This window comes from Coffea eugenioides, chromosome 9, assembly GCF_003713205.1.
Source record: "Coffea eugenioides isolate CCC68of chromosome 9, Ceug_1.0, whole genome shotgun sequence".
Lineage (NCBI taxonomy): Eukaryota > Viridiplantae > Streptophyta > Magnoliopsida > Gentianales > Rubiaceae > Coffea > Coffea eugenioides.
Window position 1 is genome coordinate 13,177,100 of NC_040043.1, and position 17,736 is coordinate 13,194,835.

Consider the following 17,736-nt stretch of genomic DNA (forward strand, 5'->3'; position numbering starts at 1 on the left):
TACGATCTAACTTAAACAAACCCTTTTAGCGTGTTTGTTAGTTAGGACTGGGCCTTTCTAATTAATAAAGCAATCTAGAAATTAAATCCTACGGTCGTACCTAGGGTTGTTCTTGGGTTAGGGAAATAGCTAACGGTCGTACCTTAGCTATCGATAAATTAAGGGTTGGTTGTTTATCGCGTGCATGACAACTATAACCACTCTATTAATAAATGTTGGAATTATCTCTGAATCAATGATCAGTTGCATGAACCATTTCTGAAGTGTACCCTTGGCTAGAGTTTCTCCAATTATTTCTTTAAATTAATTATTTTCTGCATTTAATTTGTCTAGTTGGCATTTGATACCAAAACCCCCCCATTAATCTTGATTTGAAAAGAAACAAAATATCTTGCTAGTCCCTGAGGAGACGACCCTGCTTACCACTGTCTACTAGTTAGGGAACTCAGTTAAATAATTAATTCAGATATATCGGATTAAGCAAACTCTTCGGGAACAGGGTGAATCAAGTAACCCATTGCACACCTTGAGTCCCTGCTCCAGTACTCGAATTGATTATTGACTGCTTTAAGTGGTAGTTAGGTTTTATTTATTATTATTGCACAGGTTCGGCCCCTGTCAATTTTTGGCACCGTTGCCGGGGACTGGCATCTGATTTATTTGTTTCTTTTTTAATTCAGTTTTTATTTTGTTTTATTTTATTTTTCTTGGTACTTTTGCTAGTTTATGCCCCGTTCTTCTCGCACAGGTGAATTGGTATACAATCCTGAGGTTGAGACGGCAGCGCGTAGGCGAAGGCAAGAAATCAAAAGACGAAAAGAAGGGCATTTATCTTTTGCAAACGAGTCAGTAGAAGACGAATTTAGCATGACCAACACCCAGACATTAAAGGAGCTGGCTACCCCAGAGCTGACTCATCAGCCCTTGTGCATCACGTTCCCAACTCTGGCTGAGAATACCTCCTTCGAGCTGAAATCGGGGTTGATTCACCTCCTACCCTCGTTCCATGGTCTTTTTGGTGAATAACCCCACAAACATGTCAAGGAATTCGAAATAGCTTGCTCTAGCATGAAATCTCCTGGGGTCACTGAGGAGCAAATAAGACTTAGAGCTTTCCCCTTCTCTCTCAAGGATGCAGCGAAGGATTGGCTATACTACCTACCTGCAGGTAGTATCACCACGTGGGCACAATTGAAAAAGAAATTTCTGGAAAAATTCTTCCCCGTATCCCGGGCTACGAGTCTGAGAAAGGAAATATGTAGCATCAAGCAGTACTCTGGAGAATCATTGTACGATTATTGGGAAATGTTCAACAAGTTGTGCAACGGATGCCCACAGCATCAGATTAGTGAACAACTGTTGATCCAGTACTTCTATGAAGGGCTCCAGTCAACTGACAGGAGTATTATTGACGCTGCGAGTGGAGGAGCCCTGGCAAACAAGACACTGAGGGAAGCGTGGGAGCTCATTGAAGCCATGGCAGAGAACTCTCAGCAGTTCGACTTCCGTGAGAGCAATCCTACCCGTAGAGTCAATGAGGTAGAGACGTCATTCATCCAGCAGCAGCTGTCAGAATTGACGTCTGTTGTCAGGCAATTGGCCATGAGAGACACGCCGCGAGCGAAAGTATGTGGAATCTGCACGAGTATGGACCACTGTACGGATACGTGCCCCATTCTGCAAGAGGACTGGGCGGAACAGGTAAATATGGCCGGAGGCGTGCCCGCACCCCGCAGGCAGTATGACCCGTACTCCAACACATACAACCCCGGTTGGAGAGACCATCCCAATCTCAGTTATGGGAACATGCAACAAAGTTCATTCCCGAATCGTCCACCAGGATTCCACCAGCCTTGGCAATCAAAATCTCAACCCTCATCCTCCAATTCAGGAAGCTCCTTGGAGGACCTAGTCAAAAGCCTGGCCACGACTACTACTCAGTTTCATCAGGAGATCAGATCCTTGGCAGCAAATACCGCGCAGCTCCAGCAGGACACCAAAGCGGACAAGAAAGACCAAAACTCGAATAAGCCAACTGGCAACTGCCATTAACCGTTTGGAGTCCCACGTTTATGGAAAACTGCCATCGCAACCTGAGGTAAATCTCAGGAATGTAAGTGCCATGACGCTGAGGAGTGGCAAGGAACTGGAAGGGCCTAAAGTGGGAAACTCAAAAAGCAAAAGTGAGGAGGAGATAGAAAAGGAAATTGAGGAGGAAGGACGTGTTCGTGAGGATCCTAAGATAACCTCCACCTCTCCACTCACTACTAACTCTAACTTACCCCCTTTTCCTTGCAGGTTGGAAAAGACAAAGAAGGTAGAGAAGGAAAAAGAGCTCTTGGATGTGTTTCGGAAAGTGGAGATCAACATTCCCCTGTTGGATGCAATCAAGCAGATACCGAAATATGCTAAATTTTTTAAGGACTTGTGCACCCACAAGAGGAAGCTAAGGGGAGAAGAACGAGTGGCGGTGGGAGAGAACGTATCAGCTATACTTCAAAGGAAACTCCCACCAAAATGTGGAGACCCAGGTATGTTCACCATCCCCTGCAAGATAGGAGGTACCCCAATTAGGAAAGCAATGTTAGATTTGGGGGCGTCAATTAATGTTATGCCTAAGACAATCTATGCTTCTCTTAATCTTGGCCCATTAAAAGGCACAGGCATTATAATCCAACTTGCAGACCGTACCAATGCTTATCCAGAGCGGTTAGTTGAAGATGTTTTGTTATAGGTCAATGAGTTAGTTTTTCCTGCAGACTTCTATGTCTTAGATATGGGAGATGAAAAAGCATTAAATCCATCACCTATTTTGCTAGGTAGACCATTTTTAAGCACTGTTAGGACGAAAATAGATGTGAATGAGGGTATTTTGTCGATGGAGTTTGATGGTGAAATTGTAAATTTCAATATCTTTGATGCGATGAAATACCCGGATGAGGCTAACTCTGTTTTTGCTTTGTGCATTATTGAACCTCTTGTACAGGACACATTTGAATTGAATAGGGGCGATGCACTGGAAGTGGCATTGGCCAAACATCTCGAGTTGGAAGCAACTCTTGATGTAGAAATAAGTGATGAGCTATACCGTGCAATTGAAGCACTGCATTCGCTCCCACCACTCTCCCCAAGGTATGAGTTTACTTCTCTCTTTGTATCAGAAACTCAGCCAAAATTGTTGCCTTCTATTGTGCAGGCACCTGAGTTGGAGCTCAAGCCTCTCCCGAAGCACTTGAAGTATGCATTTCTCGGAGATAATGAGACGTTACCAGTCATCATATCTGCTCACCTGTCACCAAGACAAGAAGATGACCTTATTCGTCTTCTTCGAGACTATAAGGAAGCGATTGGGTGGAGCGTAGCAGATATCAAGGGAATTAGCCCCTCTTTATGCATGTATCGGACCCGGCTTGAGGAGGATGCGAAACCAGTGAGGCAAGCGCAACGGAGATTGAACCCACTGATGATGGAAGTGGTGAAGAAGGAGATACTTAAACTCCTAGAAGTGGGGATCATCTTCGCCATCTCAGATAGTCCTTGGGTGAGCCCAGTGCAAGTAGTCCCGAAAAAGGCGGGAGTAACAGTTGAAGAGAACCAAGAGGGTAAGATGGTCCCGGTGAGGAAACCCACAGGATGGCGCCAGTGCATTGACTATCGGCGTCTGAATGCTGTGACGAAGAAGGACCACTTCCCTCTACCTTTTATTGATCAGATGATAGAGAGGTTAGTTAGTCGTGTCTATTACTGTTTTCTTGATGGTTTCTCAGGTTATTTCCAGATCGCGATAGCACCAGAGGACCAGGAGAAAACTACATTCACCTGCCCCTTTGGTACTTTTGCCTATCGGAGGATGCCTTTCGGCCTCTACAATGCTCCAGCTACTTTTCAGAGGTGTATGGTAAGTATATTTTCTGAGTATGTAGAAAAGATTATTGAGGTGTTTATGGATGATTTTAGTGTTTATGGAGATAGTTTTGATGAATGCCTGGATAATTTAGCTTTAATTTTGAAGAGGTGCATTGAGGCAAATTTAGTTTTAAATTGGGAAAAGTGTCATTTTATGGTGGATCATGGCATTGTTTTAGGGCATGTAGTGTTGGCCAGAGGTATAGAGGTAGACAAGGCAAAAGTCGATATTATTTCTGCTTTACCTTACCCCGCAAGTGTGCGGGAGGTGCGCTCCTTTTTGGGTCATGCAGGGTTCTACTGGAGATTCATCAAAGATTTCTCCAAAATTGGAGCGCCCCTGTTCAAACTGTTGCAAAAAGATGTAGCATATGACTTCACCGAGGAGTGCAAGGTGGCATTTGACAGATTGAGGGAGTCATTGACATCACCACTTGTTATCCAACCTCCAGACTGGAGCATCCCGTTTGAGATAATGTGTGACGCGAGTGACTATGCAGTGGGGGCGGTGTTGGGGCAACGGATTGGCAGAGCTGCTCATGCAATCTACTATGCATCTAAAGCGTTGAATGGAACTCAACTCAACTACTCTACAACAGAGAAAGAATTGCTAGCTGTGGTTTTTGCACTAGAAAAATTTAGACCTTACTTGTTAGGTGCAAAAGTAATAATTTTTTCTGATCATGCAGCTTTGAGATATTTGATGACAAAAAAAGATGCTAAACCAAGGCTCATCAGATGGATCCTGCTTCTTCAAGAGTTCAACTTGGAGATTAAGGATAAAAATGGGGCAGAAAACTTAGTCGCTGATCACTTGAGCCGCCTGCTTGCTCATAAGGAGGAGCCACCATTGAGGGAGGCATTTCCAGAGGAACAACTACTTGCTATTAACTCGTCTGTACCCTGGTATGCCGATTTAGTAAATTTCTTAGTGACTAATCAATTGCCTGCAGGGTGGCCAAAGGCTAAGAGAGACAAGTTGAAGAGTGATGATAAATATTACATTTGGGACGACCCGTACCTTTGGGGACATGTTCGGATCAAGTGCTCAGGAGGTGTGTAAGTGCAGGTGAATTTCACTCCATTTTAAATTTCTGTCATTCGTTTGCATGAGGAGGGCATTTTTGGGCCCAAACGAACAGCTCGCAAGGTTTTGGAGAGTGGTTTTTACTGGCCCACCCTTTTCAAAGATTCTTATTTATTTTGCAAATCCTGTGATAGGTGTCAAAGAGTAGGAAATATTTTCGTAGGGACCAAATGCTTCAAACTCCCATGTTGTTGTGAAATTTTGATGTTTGGAGGATAGATTTTATGGGTCTTTCCCCTCATCTTTTGGTTTCCTATACATTTTACTTGCGGTTGATTATGTTTCTAAATGGGTGGAGGCCAAAGCCACCCGTACTAATGATTCTAGAGTGGTTGCAGAGTTTTTAAAGTCTAATATTTTTGTCCGCTTTGGAATGCCAAGAGCTGTGGTAAGTGATAGGGGGACACATTTTTGTAATAAGACTATCACTGCCCTGTTCCGAAAATATGGCGTGCTCCACAAGGTATCCACACCGTATCACCCTCAGGCAAACGGTCAAGCCGAAGTGTCAAACAGGGAAATCAAGTCGATCTTGGAGAAGATGGTGCGTCCGGATAGGAAGGATTGGAGTTTAAAGCTAGAAGACGCATTATGGGCGTACAGAACCGCGTATAAGACGCCGATTGGGATGTCTCGGGATATACTTGTCTTCGGTAAGGCTTGCCACCTTCCCGTGGAGTTCGAACACAACGCGTTTTGGGCAGTGAAGCAATGTAACATGGGATTAGACGAAGCAGGGGTCCAAAGGAAATTGCAGCTACAAGAGTTAGAGGAGATAAGAAATGAAGCGTATGAAAATGCCACGATCTATAAGGAAAAGAGTAAAATCTTTCATGATCAATAGGTTTCCAGAAAATTTTTTGTAGTGGGGACAAAAGTCCTCTTGTATCACTCGAGGCTTAAACTTTTTCCCGGTAAGTTGCGTTCTCGTTGGATTGGTCCATTTGTCGTTTCTAATGTGTTTCATTATGGTGCAGTGGAGATCCAAAGTTTAAAAACAGAGAAAAAGTTCGTGGTGAATGGCCATCGTCTCAAACCTTATTATGAGGGGTTCTCTGTTGAAGAAGTAGAAGTTGAACACCTCCAAGATCCACTTTACCATGCTTGAGGGTTTTGGCCATGTCTAGCCAAAGACATTAAAGAAAGGCGCTACTTGGGAGGCAACCCAAGACTATTGTTTCAGTTTTCATGTATTTTTGAAGTTTTAGTTAAGTGTTAGTGTCAATTAATAGTTTGATGTTTGGTGACAGGAAATTAGTAGTTAGACGTGCCCACGCCAGGTGGTCACGCTTAAGGGAAAGAAATTTTCGTTCAGGATCTGCGGACTCTATAGCAGTTAGACGTGCCCACGCCAGGTGGTCACGCCTGAGGGAAAGAAATTTTCGTTCAGGATCTGCGGACTCTATAGCAGTTAGACGTGCCCACGCTAGGTGGTTACGCTAACGGATCGAGAATTTTCGCCGGATGGTCAAAAGACTAGGAAGCGGTTAGGCATGCCCACGCCTAAGCTAGAGATTCTTTGGAAAAAAAATTTTTTTTTGAAAAGACTAAATTGCCCCTGAATGACAAAAGGAAGAAAGGAAAGAATTTTCAAGGACCCGTAGCCCTACTTCCCCTCTTTCTCTCTTTTTTTTCTTCTTCCCTTTCTTTCTTTTTCTCCTTTTTCTTCCTTCCTTTCTCCTTATCCGCCGCCGTCACTTTGCACGCCGCCAGCCTGCGCACCCCCAGCTGAGCTCACAGCCGCGCAGACCACCAGCTCCTGCTCGCGAAAGCCCAGCCGCAACCAGCGGCAGCCGAGCGTTTTTTTTTGAGCCCACCGCGCGCGAGTCTTCGCGCACGCCTTCTCCACGCGGCAGCAGCGATCCCTCGCGCGTTTCAACTCAGCAGCAGCCAGGCACGCCTCCTCTCGCAGTGCGCCTCCTCCGCGCAAGACCAGCAGGCAGCGCGAGCTCGAGGCAGCTCGCACCGCGCCACGTCAGACGTGCGACCAGCGCCCGACGCCCGACCTCAGGCGTGACCCTCCTCGCGCGCGCCCTTGCGTGCGACCAGGGCTCCAGCACCCACCAGGCGCGGCCTCCTTCTCCGCGTGGTCAAGCCCGGAGGCGATCCTCCTCGCGCGAGCTAGAAGCTCGCACTCAGCCGCAGCAGTCCAACAGTAGCTACGCATGGCGCGCAGTCATCCACCAGTGCGCGACGCCCTCTCCTCCACGGCGTGCGCCAGCAGCGCGCAAGAAATCCTAGGCGCGATCCATCCGCGCGCCTCGCTTGCAGCCCAGAATAGCAACAGAGAGCAGCAACTCAGCCGCAGCAGCGCCCACAGTGCGCGTTCCTCCTCACCCTGGAAATTTTTCTCCAATGATATTTCTCTTTAATTTACTACCATTAATTAGCTGAGGCCAGATTATTACTTCTTTATTAGTTGATGTTTCGTAGCTGAGGCCAGATTTTTGATTTGCTAGCTGAGGACAGATATTTTGTGCTTGTTTGGGTGCTGTGATATATCTGTGGTGGATTGTTGATTGTTTGGTAAATTTTGTGCTCAACCAGTGATATTTGGAGAAAATTTTGCTCTAGTTGCCTGTTTATTTAGTTTTTGAGGGGGTTTTTGCTCTGTTTATTTGATTAATTACTTTTTGGGTCAAATTGGTAGTGTTTGGGAAATTTTGCTGCTCACAGTACTACTTAGCTTTTGGGGTAATTTTATTGTTTGGTTGTGCACTTGTCTGTGATTGGAAGCTGTGATTGGGACCCTTTACTGAATCAGCTGCCTGTTGACTTCTTTTGTGCACATTTGCCTTGCCTCTGCCCTATCCAATAGACCAAATGACCAAACCAAAAACTAAAGGCAAGAACAAGCCATCCACATCCACCTCACAGCCTACAGTCCCCTTGAGTGGACCTGCCCCATCGATTGGTCCGGAGGGCCTCGTACCCACCTTGGACGGAATAGGGAGGTTCATATCTCCTCTCCCGCCCACTTTGGCGGCAATTTGACCTTCACCCGGGCTGCCGACAAGGAGCGGTATGTCTCAACTTGTACAAGAAAGATAATTCCTTGTAAATACATCCATGGCCCTACACTTGATATGCTAAACCTGAGGGATGAGGTCGCGCAGCACTTGACTAACGTAGGCTGGACTCGCTATGCTTCTATCAATCTACCTGCTTTTACTGAACTCACGTGGGAATTCTATGCTACTTTTGAATTTAATATTCCCGATGAATTCTCCGTTACCACTCCTGGGGTAGTGAGATTTCGATTAATGGGTGGAGAGTTCAACCAATCTATCACTGAGTTTAATTTGGCTCTTGGGTTTATTGATATTCCCTACTCCCAGAGTGAGGAATATATGCACAGTGTGTGCGAGTACTCGGAGCCATTTTTCTCTCATTACATTGGTTATTGGAGAGATTTGTCGGTTGACCGACACAACTATGACCCCAGCCAATCTAAGGCATCTTATCTTAAGAGCGCCGCCTACCGTTATTTACATAGATTTATGGCCTACAGTTTCTCAGGTAGGAAGGATAGTTCGGGTACTTTGACCAAACCCGAGTTCTTTTTCATTTGGTGCATGGTTACTCGGACTAAGGTCAATTTAGGTAGCTGGTTTGCCCTCCACCTCCGCACTGTGCTAAGTAAGAAAAATAAGCCATTAATTTTAGGCTCATTTATCACTCAATTGGCTGTAAATCTTGGGGTTTTGGACTTGAATAATCATAATTTGCATCGCGCTTGTACTATGGAACCCCTCGATTTGGTTTGTTTGGAGAAAATGGATCTTGTGCGACAGGTGAATGGCGCTTTCCAGTTTGCTCCCCCGGTGCCAATCTCTGTTCCTCCGAAGCGCAGCGCTTCCAAATCCACTGCCCCGGAGGCTGCTGGTCCTTCCACGGATGCCCCCGGGCCGTCCTCTTCGGCGTCTCCACCATCTTCCTCCGCTGATAGCCAGCTTGCAGCCCTTCGGTTCCAGATGCAGCACATGGACACTCGTATGGATCGGTTGGAGCGCCAAATGGGAGGGATGGCCCAGAATTTGGCACAGTATCTCCACCACGTGGGTTTCTGCCCGTCTTTCCCTCCGCAGCCGTGATTCATTTCTGCCCTCCTCCGTTTTAAGGGAAGTGTCGTTGCCCCAATACCTCTGATTTGGTCTTTCTTTGCTTACATTGAGGGCAATGTAAGGTTTAGGTGTGGGGGAGGGTTAACTATGCTTTGGTTGTGTTTTCAGTTGCCTGATTAAATTTTTCCTTGCCTTAGTAGTTGTCTTTCTTTAAACTGTGATGAATGAAATTGAGATATGAGTAGACGTAGCAAGTTCATGCCATGGGGTGTTCTATTTTCCTCGATGACGAATTGATTGATGAATATGCTGAACTTGACATAAATTTGACCACTTGTGCGATTTTTGGGCCTAATTTTTCGTTTGTTTGAGTGGTTATTGCACATGGTTTGTCTTTCTAGAACTTGTTCGGTTATGCATGTCAAGACTGCATTTAAATGAGTTTAATGCATCGAAATGATAGGGCACCTAGGAATGAGCCATTTTTGGACTTTCTTAAAACCAACCCTTGGATTATTTACCATTAGGGAGCCAAGTTGAGCCTTAACTCCTATTCTTCACTTGAGACCTAGTTTTTAGCCGAAAAACCTCTTTTTAGACTTTCTTTTTGAATCTCGTGTGAAGAAGTGCTTTGATTTCATTATACAGAATTTTGGAGTATTATTTGAGAGGCATTACACCTATCTATGAGAAAAAAGAGAAAAACAAAAAAAAAAGGAAAGAAAAAAGAAAAAGAGGGAAATGTGAAAAAGGAGACAAAGTGCAGGAAATCAGCAAGTAAAGTTGATTTTATGTTGTGCAGAATTGACTTTTCCAATCAAAAAAAAAAAGGGGGAGAAAGAAGGTCGAAGGTCGTGGCAAGTGCCAATTCACTTCACTTATATGATGGTTGAGATGTCTTGAAGATTCAAATGTGCAAAGCATCTGTGTAATGAATTTCTGAGCACTTTCTTTACACTTTTACACCCTTTTGATTCCTTTTATCCTACCTTCTCACCCTAGCCCCGTTACAACCTTGCAAAGTCCCTTGATTGCTGCACTTAAATTCATAAGTAAGTGGTGGAGATATGATATATGAGCAAGTTTATGGTAGTGTCATTCTATTGTGTTGATTTGAGAGCCATCTTATATACATACCCTATACACTTTGGAGTGAAGGAGTGCACTTTGAACTGTGAGCATTGTTGATTTGGTATATTCTGATTTCGGTGAGGTTATTGGGAAATTTGGAATGCCATTCTTGGTATGAACTGCTATGAATTGCTTAATATCTTGATTGCGCTTCTGAGTTAATTATGCTTGAGAGCAAGCATAGTTTAGGTGTGGGGGAAATTGATAGGTCATAATTTGTTAATAAATTTATAATTATTTTTCCCTTGATTTTAGCCAAATATTACTTTAATTGTCGGATTCTACTTATATTTGGTGTTTTATATTAATTGCAGGGCATTGGAGTAAAAAATGCTAAAAAGAGGTAATTTTCTTGGAGTTGATTGTCAAGCGCAAATGTTCTAATTCAAGATGGAGTCTACGTGGAGCATTGGTTGAAAATTAGGAAACTGCCACCTTTTATTAGATGTTTTATTAGGGAATAATTAGTATTATATTTTAGAAGGTTTCCCTTTTTCAATTAGAATTGGAGTTCTATTCTTTTGCGAGCCTTTAGTTAGTGGAGGCCAAGGTATTAGTACTTGATAGGAAACAAAGCAAATAAAAAAAAAAAGAAAGCCGGATCCCGCGGGATTGCTACTTGGCCAGGGCTCCTGTTTGACTTCAAGAAGGAAACAATAAGAGACGTGAGGGCACTAGACTTGGTCTCCACTTTTGTCTCCTTTGGCCGACTTTGAAAAGGAGAATTGCTTTGGTTTTTATTCTGGTTTTTTTTTTACTTTTTCCTGGGACGGAATTTGGGAGACGGCAATTGTAAGCTTCGAATAGGTTGGTTCTCCATTAATGGGGAACTAGCCTCTTAATTCTAGTCAAGGGGACAACTGATGAATTGGTTCGGCAATTACTGTGAGATCTAAACCGTTTTTAATTATTTTTCTCATTTATTGGTATTTATATGTTTCCTACTTTTAATTGTTATAACTCTTGTGTATGATTGATTAGTGCGCAATAATTAATTATTCATATAGGTTATTTTGCTAAATAGGGGTAATTGAATCCGTAATTGTTCGTTATCTCTATTCAGTAGCAACTGGCGTAATTGGGTTTATGTCAGAGAAACATACGATCTAACTTAAACAAACCCTTTAGCGTGTTTGTTAGTTAGGACTGGGCCTTTCTAATTAATAAAGCAATCTAGAAATTAAATCCTACGGTCGTACCTAGGGTTGTTCTTGGGTTAGGGAAATAGCTAACGGTCTTACCTTAACTATCGATAAATTAAGGAAGGGTTGGTTGTTTATCGCGTGCATGACAACTATAACCACTCTATTAATAAATGTTGGAATTATCTCTGAATCAATGATCAGTTGCATGAACCATTTCTGAAGTGTACCCTTGGCTAGAGTTTCTCCAATTATTTCTTTAAATTAATTATTTTCTGCATTTAATTTGTCTAGTTGGCATTTGATACCAAAACCCCCCCATTAATCTTGATTTGAAAAGAAACAAAATATCTTGCTAGTCCCTGAGGAGACGACCCTGCTTACCACTGTCTACTAGTTAGGGAACTCAGTTAAATAATTAATTCAGGTACATCGGATTAAGCAAACTCTTCGGGAACAGGGTGAATCAAGTAACCCATTGCACACCTAGAGTCCCTGCTCCAGTACTCGAATTGATTATTGACTGCTTTAAGTGGTAGTTAGGTTTTATTTATTATTATTGCACAGGTTCGGCACCTGTCACTGCACTATTATTATATTCGCATTTACAAACCATACTGACTAAAAATTTTCCAAGGAGACTCAGGAAAATTTGATTCACTAGAGAGGATAAGGTTCACGCATTGTTGCAGTCTCATCTTGCACTATCATATTAGGGCTCCATTTGGGGTTGCGATATTTTTGCTGAAAAAGTGTTTTTGAAAGAAAAAAAAAATACTTTTAACATGTTTGGTGAGTATCACTTTTAGAATTTAGGAGTAAAGCATTTGTTCATTAAAATACTATTGGCATAAACTCAAAATTGATCCTTTTAGAGCAACTTTTATATTTTAAAAAATGAAAACATTAATTTTAATAATTTTATTGTAAATTTTGAGCTAAAAGAAGAGATAACAATGTTTTAGAATTTCAAAATTACATATTATCAAATAGCAAAAGTAGTTATGCAAGTATATATGTATCCAAACAATATGATTAAGCACTTAATAAGTATTTTGATGAAAAAAACTCTCCTAGCTGAAGTGTTTCTTGCAAGCCACCGCACCCCCAAACGTGCCCTAATACAGGTGAGGAACTCAAGACGCAAACGATAACAAAGAATTCTGAAAGCGTCACAAACATTGTGCTCTTGAGACCACAGACACAATAAAATGTCTAAACTATTACCCTTTGAGGTCCGAGAGCTTTTGGAAACAAAATGAAATTCCACATTGGCATTGCTTTCATCATTCAAGTAATACGAGCAAGAGATTGAGACGTATACTGACTGATGTCACGTTGTGTCCATGTCTTGTAAAACTCTATGCAAGGCATGTACTAGCTAGCAAAGTTTGATCTTTTTTCTTTTTTTTTTTTTGTCGACGCAGGGGTGTCCGGGTCAATCCTTACAGGGCCCGACTAATCCCCTGCGGCCCGGGTCGGACGCCCCAACCCGACCCGAACGCGATAAATGCGCGGAGGAACCCAGCGGAGCGGAGACTCGAACTTGAGACCTTAAGGGTCACCGGTGAGAGGCGCTACTGCTGAACCATTCACGTGGGGGCAGCTAGCAAAGTTTGATCGAAATTAATGTTTTACCTTCAAAATATCAGCTCTAAATTTTTTTTAGTGGGGCTAATGATATAGTAAATTTTGTACTCTAAGTATATGTTTATGTACATATAGGGTTCATCTCGAGGGTGGGGTGCCTAGTCCTAGTAGGGCCACAAATGTTATCTTTTATCACATAATTATAATTGTATAAGAAATTGTCTACATCCAAGAAGCAAGTACACAAATGTGAGCATGTGCACTATAGGTGGGGGAAAAAAATATTGGATTAGATAAATTAATATGCAGACCCAATTTGTAGATATCACGGACAGGATGAAACGGGGTACACATTCTCGAACAATTCATTTTGGATCGAGTCATCCTCAAATAACTAATCCTATTTGGTTGGTTCTGAATTAGATTGGATCACTTATTTATAAATTAAAATACCCCTTTTTGTCAAACCCACAACTAGAGGTGTCAATGGGATTTTGATAAGTCCAAATTCGACAACAAAAAGTAGAAATTTTGGGTTTGGAGTTCCAGGCTAACACTATCAAACCATAATCGGCTCATAAATATAGTGGGATTTCGAGCCTGGTTTGGGCTTAACACAACTCAATATCAATACTCAATTATGTGTTTAATATTATATATTTTATTAAATAATTAAATATAAATTATAAATTTTATGATACATATTTTTTTTATAATACATACTTTAAGCTATGCAGATTATTATATATAATATACACATTTATATTAACAAAGTTCTTGACGGTTTGTCCAAATGAACGATGACTTTTTTATGAAATAGATATCAACCAGTAGGTTCCCATTTTCCCTCCCCAGCGGGGCATAAAGGGCATATATATAGGTGTAAACAGATTGCCTCTAAATACTAAGTAGTCTAGGTTTTTGTTTTTTTCGTGCACAAAACTTAGCTCCAACAATCAAAAACGAATTACAATAACCTAGTTCCTAACCGCCTAGCTAGCTCCCCAAGGAAAAAATGACGGCAGTCGCGGCCAACTCCAACTTCAACATAACTGAAGAAGCAGCCAATAGTAATCTTCTGCCTCTAAAAGTTCATGCAGCAGTTTTATATATTTTCTGCATGCATGTCTACACACTTATATTACGAATGCTTTGTTTTACAATAGCAAGGGATAATTATATCTGTCTCTTGAAATCAGAATGGGTTTTTGTTCCTTGATGGAAATCAGTGGCTGCAAAGGGATTCCAGCAGGCCGAGGTGGAAGCTATACTGAAGATAGCTGGAGATGATGGGATATGGATGGAAGGCAATGGAGGGAATGAGGGATCCAACAACATGGACATGTACGATGAGGACTTCTGAGCCACTGCTGTTGGTGATGGACAGGTGAATAATGATCATATCCTGGAAGATCCATTTTTCTTTCTTTTGCGTTTTGACTAGTTTACGCATGTAGCTTGAATGGTTCCCGCAACAATATCGCTATAAAGTTGCACCAAATTAATTCCTTTCAGCTTATTCACGACCATCGAGTTTCGATACGAGCTCTGAATGCCCCGGGGTGTAAGTATTGTTGGGCATTCGCCCCACTATTGAATAAACGCTGAGGCATTTGGAGCGTTCGGGGTGTTTTTATAATTTTAAACTTTGGTTTTACTATTTTATCTTCCTATCTTATCTTTGTTTTCTGTCTTTATTATTGTTTAATAATTTTGAAGAATAATTCCATTTATTTTCTCTTTGGAAATAGTTTGAAAAAAATACAAAATAATATATAGCATCCATGACTTTGTTTCCTATATGCTTTTTCTTTTTTTTTTTTATCCCAAAATATAACTATTTTTTATTAACATGATTCTAGAGGGCTAATGTGTAAGTTAGAGTTATGTTGTGATTTCACTTGTTAGACAATAATAATATTTTGATAATTTTCTTAATTTTATCAATTTTTATAGTCATTAGTAAGATATATACACACGTATATGTATGATACTGTAATTTTATAGTATTATTACATATTTTATTTTTATATACTTAAAAAATCAAAATTTGTGAGATTTACGTCCCACTTCTCGAGGCTTTCGCCCCGTTTGGATGGACAGAAAATGCCCCACCCAACGTCTTGCCTTTTGAAAACATTGTTCACAAGTATTATTATATATGTACTAGCATTTAATTTTTTCAAATAATCTTCTATCCAATAAAGCACAGTTTCTTATTAGTTTGTTGAATCTGAGATTCTGGCTGTTTCTTGAAAGGATCCTGACTAATTTTGGGAATTCATATATGTACGGTTCACAGAACGCCAAATTCATTGGTTTAGGTCTTATTCCTAAGCCAAAACCAGTGGACACAACAAGCGCTCAAGTGATAAGGATCGCAAAATTTGCAGTGCAAAAGCACAACGAGGATACTGGGACCAAGCTAGTGTTCATCGAAGTGGTAGGCGGGGTCTCATGGAACGTTGTTGCCGGCACTTTGTGTGCACTCATTATTGCAACTCAAGACACCAAGGGCACATATTGGGACAAAGCAGTGATCCGTGATGCCATGTTTGGTTACAAGAAACTCGTCTGGTATAGGCATTAATCAAGAAGCCCTACTCTTCGAGTGGAGGATGATTATTGTATCCTACATAGTACTGAGTACTTTGATTTTCTGGTGTCTCTGTGTGGTGAAGTATGGGTTGGATGTTTTAGACAGTCGACGTACTGCTAATACACATCTTCCAAATACTGTATTGCATGTAAGAAGGTGCATTTGTGCCAACAAAAATGCGTCATAAATAAATAAATAAAACCAGCAAGCTCTGTGTTTGAGATAAATATATATATATATATATATATATATATAATATACGTGTATATTTTGTTTCTTTGTTAATTAATTACATGTGTGCAATGGCTGAGCAAAGGAGGGCTGAAGGGGACCATGGCCCCCCCAATTTTGAAAATTTTAATTCATAGGGTGTAAATATATGTGTAAAACAAATTTTGTCCCCCACATTTTTTACATTTTTAATTTATATTATAAGAGTTTATATATATATATATATATATATATATGAATTAGCAACCTCTGAATTAATTTTTTTTGCAAGAATAGTTATTAATTTTTTATTGTGCTAATTATTTAACTTACAAAAATTTAAACATATAATTTGATGATCCATAGTAAATTGATCTAATTTAATATATTATAATAAAAAGACTCAGTTCATAATTATCAATGGATTAAAACAAAAATAATTACTTTAGTGGCCCGTATACAAATATACAACTTAACCCAATTGATAAAAGATTTAAAATCAGTGATCTATTCTCTTATTGACCCATATACACCTACACAAATAATTATTCCAAGACTTGGTGAATATAAGAAAATGAGTGATCTATTCTCTTGTCAACAAATTGATTAGCATTGTTCTTCCTTGTCCTATATCAACTGCAACTACAGAATGGACATTTTTAATTATGAAAATAATCAAGACAAAGTTTCGAAACAAGTTGAAATATAATTTCTTGAATGGTTGCCTAACTATGTATATAGAAAAGGAAGTTGGTGAAAAATTTAGCACTGATTCAATCATAGATGAATTTAGTTCTGTGAAAGAATGTAAAGTTCAATTTAGTTTCAAGAAAAGAGGTTGAAATTTCACGGTATTTTAATATAACTTTTATCTTTTTTTAATTGAAAATAGTTATATTTGTATTGCATAGTGTTATATATATATAGACACACACACACACACATATATTTGCACAAGTGACATATTGGAGCATCTTCTCATAATGTGCAACTTGGGTGGTTTGCAATATTATAAGATATTTAATCAAAGGTTATTTCTTATTTTAATTTTCGTTATGACTGTGCTGCATATTTATGAAATAGACATACCTTTATAATTAAAGTTAATATTTGATGTTGTTAGATGTCATATATTTGAATAGATGGAAATTACTTTGAACATAACATATTAAGATAATTTTGTTAGGAAAAATTTTGGCCTCCTAAAAAAAAAATCCTAACTCCATCACTACATGTGTGTTAACCACTGAGATCGATCCAGTGGTTAAGGGCAGAATATTAAAGTCTTCTTCGCCTTAGATTCAGGCATTGCATGTAATTTCATCTTCTCATGAATATTTTAAAAATAATGATAAATGAAGTTGTTGGCATATTAAATCAAGACTCAAAAATAGAAATTTTTATATTATTATTTACTAGTATTTTAGTCAAGTTAAGGTTTTACTAATTATATTAGAGTCAAGTTATAGTAGTTTTATTATTTAGGAATTTGTAATTTATTATGAAATTTTTTATGGTTGTAAGACTTGTTTATCAAGTCATATAGTCTACAAATAGGGTGCTTTATTATTATATCAGTTGAGAAGAGTGAATGATTTGAGAGTCTTGTTATTATAGTATGTGATTAATATATTATTATTGATATTTATTTCTCTCCTCCTACACATACTCGTATATGTGTAAATTACCTCCCCGTATACATTAATTTTATAAAATATATCTCCTATAATATTTGATGAATTTTTTGGGTTCTACGGAAGTCTTGCTAATAATGTCTTATGTACAACGAAACCAATCCCCAAAACAAGCAAAAGTTAATTGATATACTCAAATGACATGTAGCCACGCTAAATTTCAAACATAAGACGTTCTCCTTCCTCTCTACTATATACTTCTCTTTGAGTCTATCTCGAAACAGAGTTTATTTGGATGATTTATTTGAGATAATTACTGTAACACTTTTTGTGATGTGATATATGTGAGATAAAAAAATGATTGGAAAGATAA

At 40.0% G+C, this 17,736-nt stretch overlaps 1 protein-coding gene and 1 non-coding gene across 2 annotated transcripts; one reads left to right on the forward strand and one right to left on the reverse strand.

Moving 5' to 3' along the window:
• Window positions 1-1,239: 1,239 nt before the first annotated feature.
• On the reverse strand, window positions 1,240-1,347 carry LOC113748473. Its single transcript, XR_003464331.1, has one exon. It is a non-coding gene; the product is annotated as a small nucleolar RNA R71 (small nucleolar RNA).
• Window positions 1,348-2,122: 775 nt separating this feature from the next.
• On the forward strand, window positions 2,123-6,101 carry LOC113782233. The gene is made up of 3 exons (XM_027328137.1): window positions 2,123-2,224; window positions 2,735-4,961; window positions 5,971-6,101. The coding sequence occupies exons 1-3, from the start codon at window positions 2,123-2,125 to the stop codon at window positions 6,099-6,101; spliced, it is 2,460 nt and encodes an 819-aa protein (XP_027183938.1).
• Window positions 6,102-17,736: the final 11,635 nt, after the last annotated feature.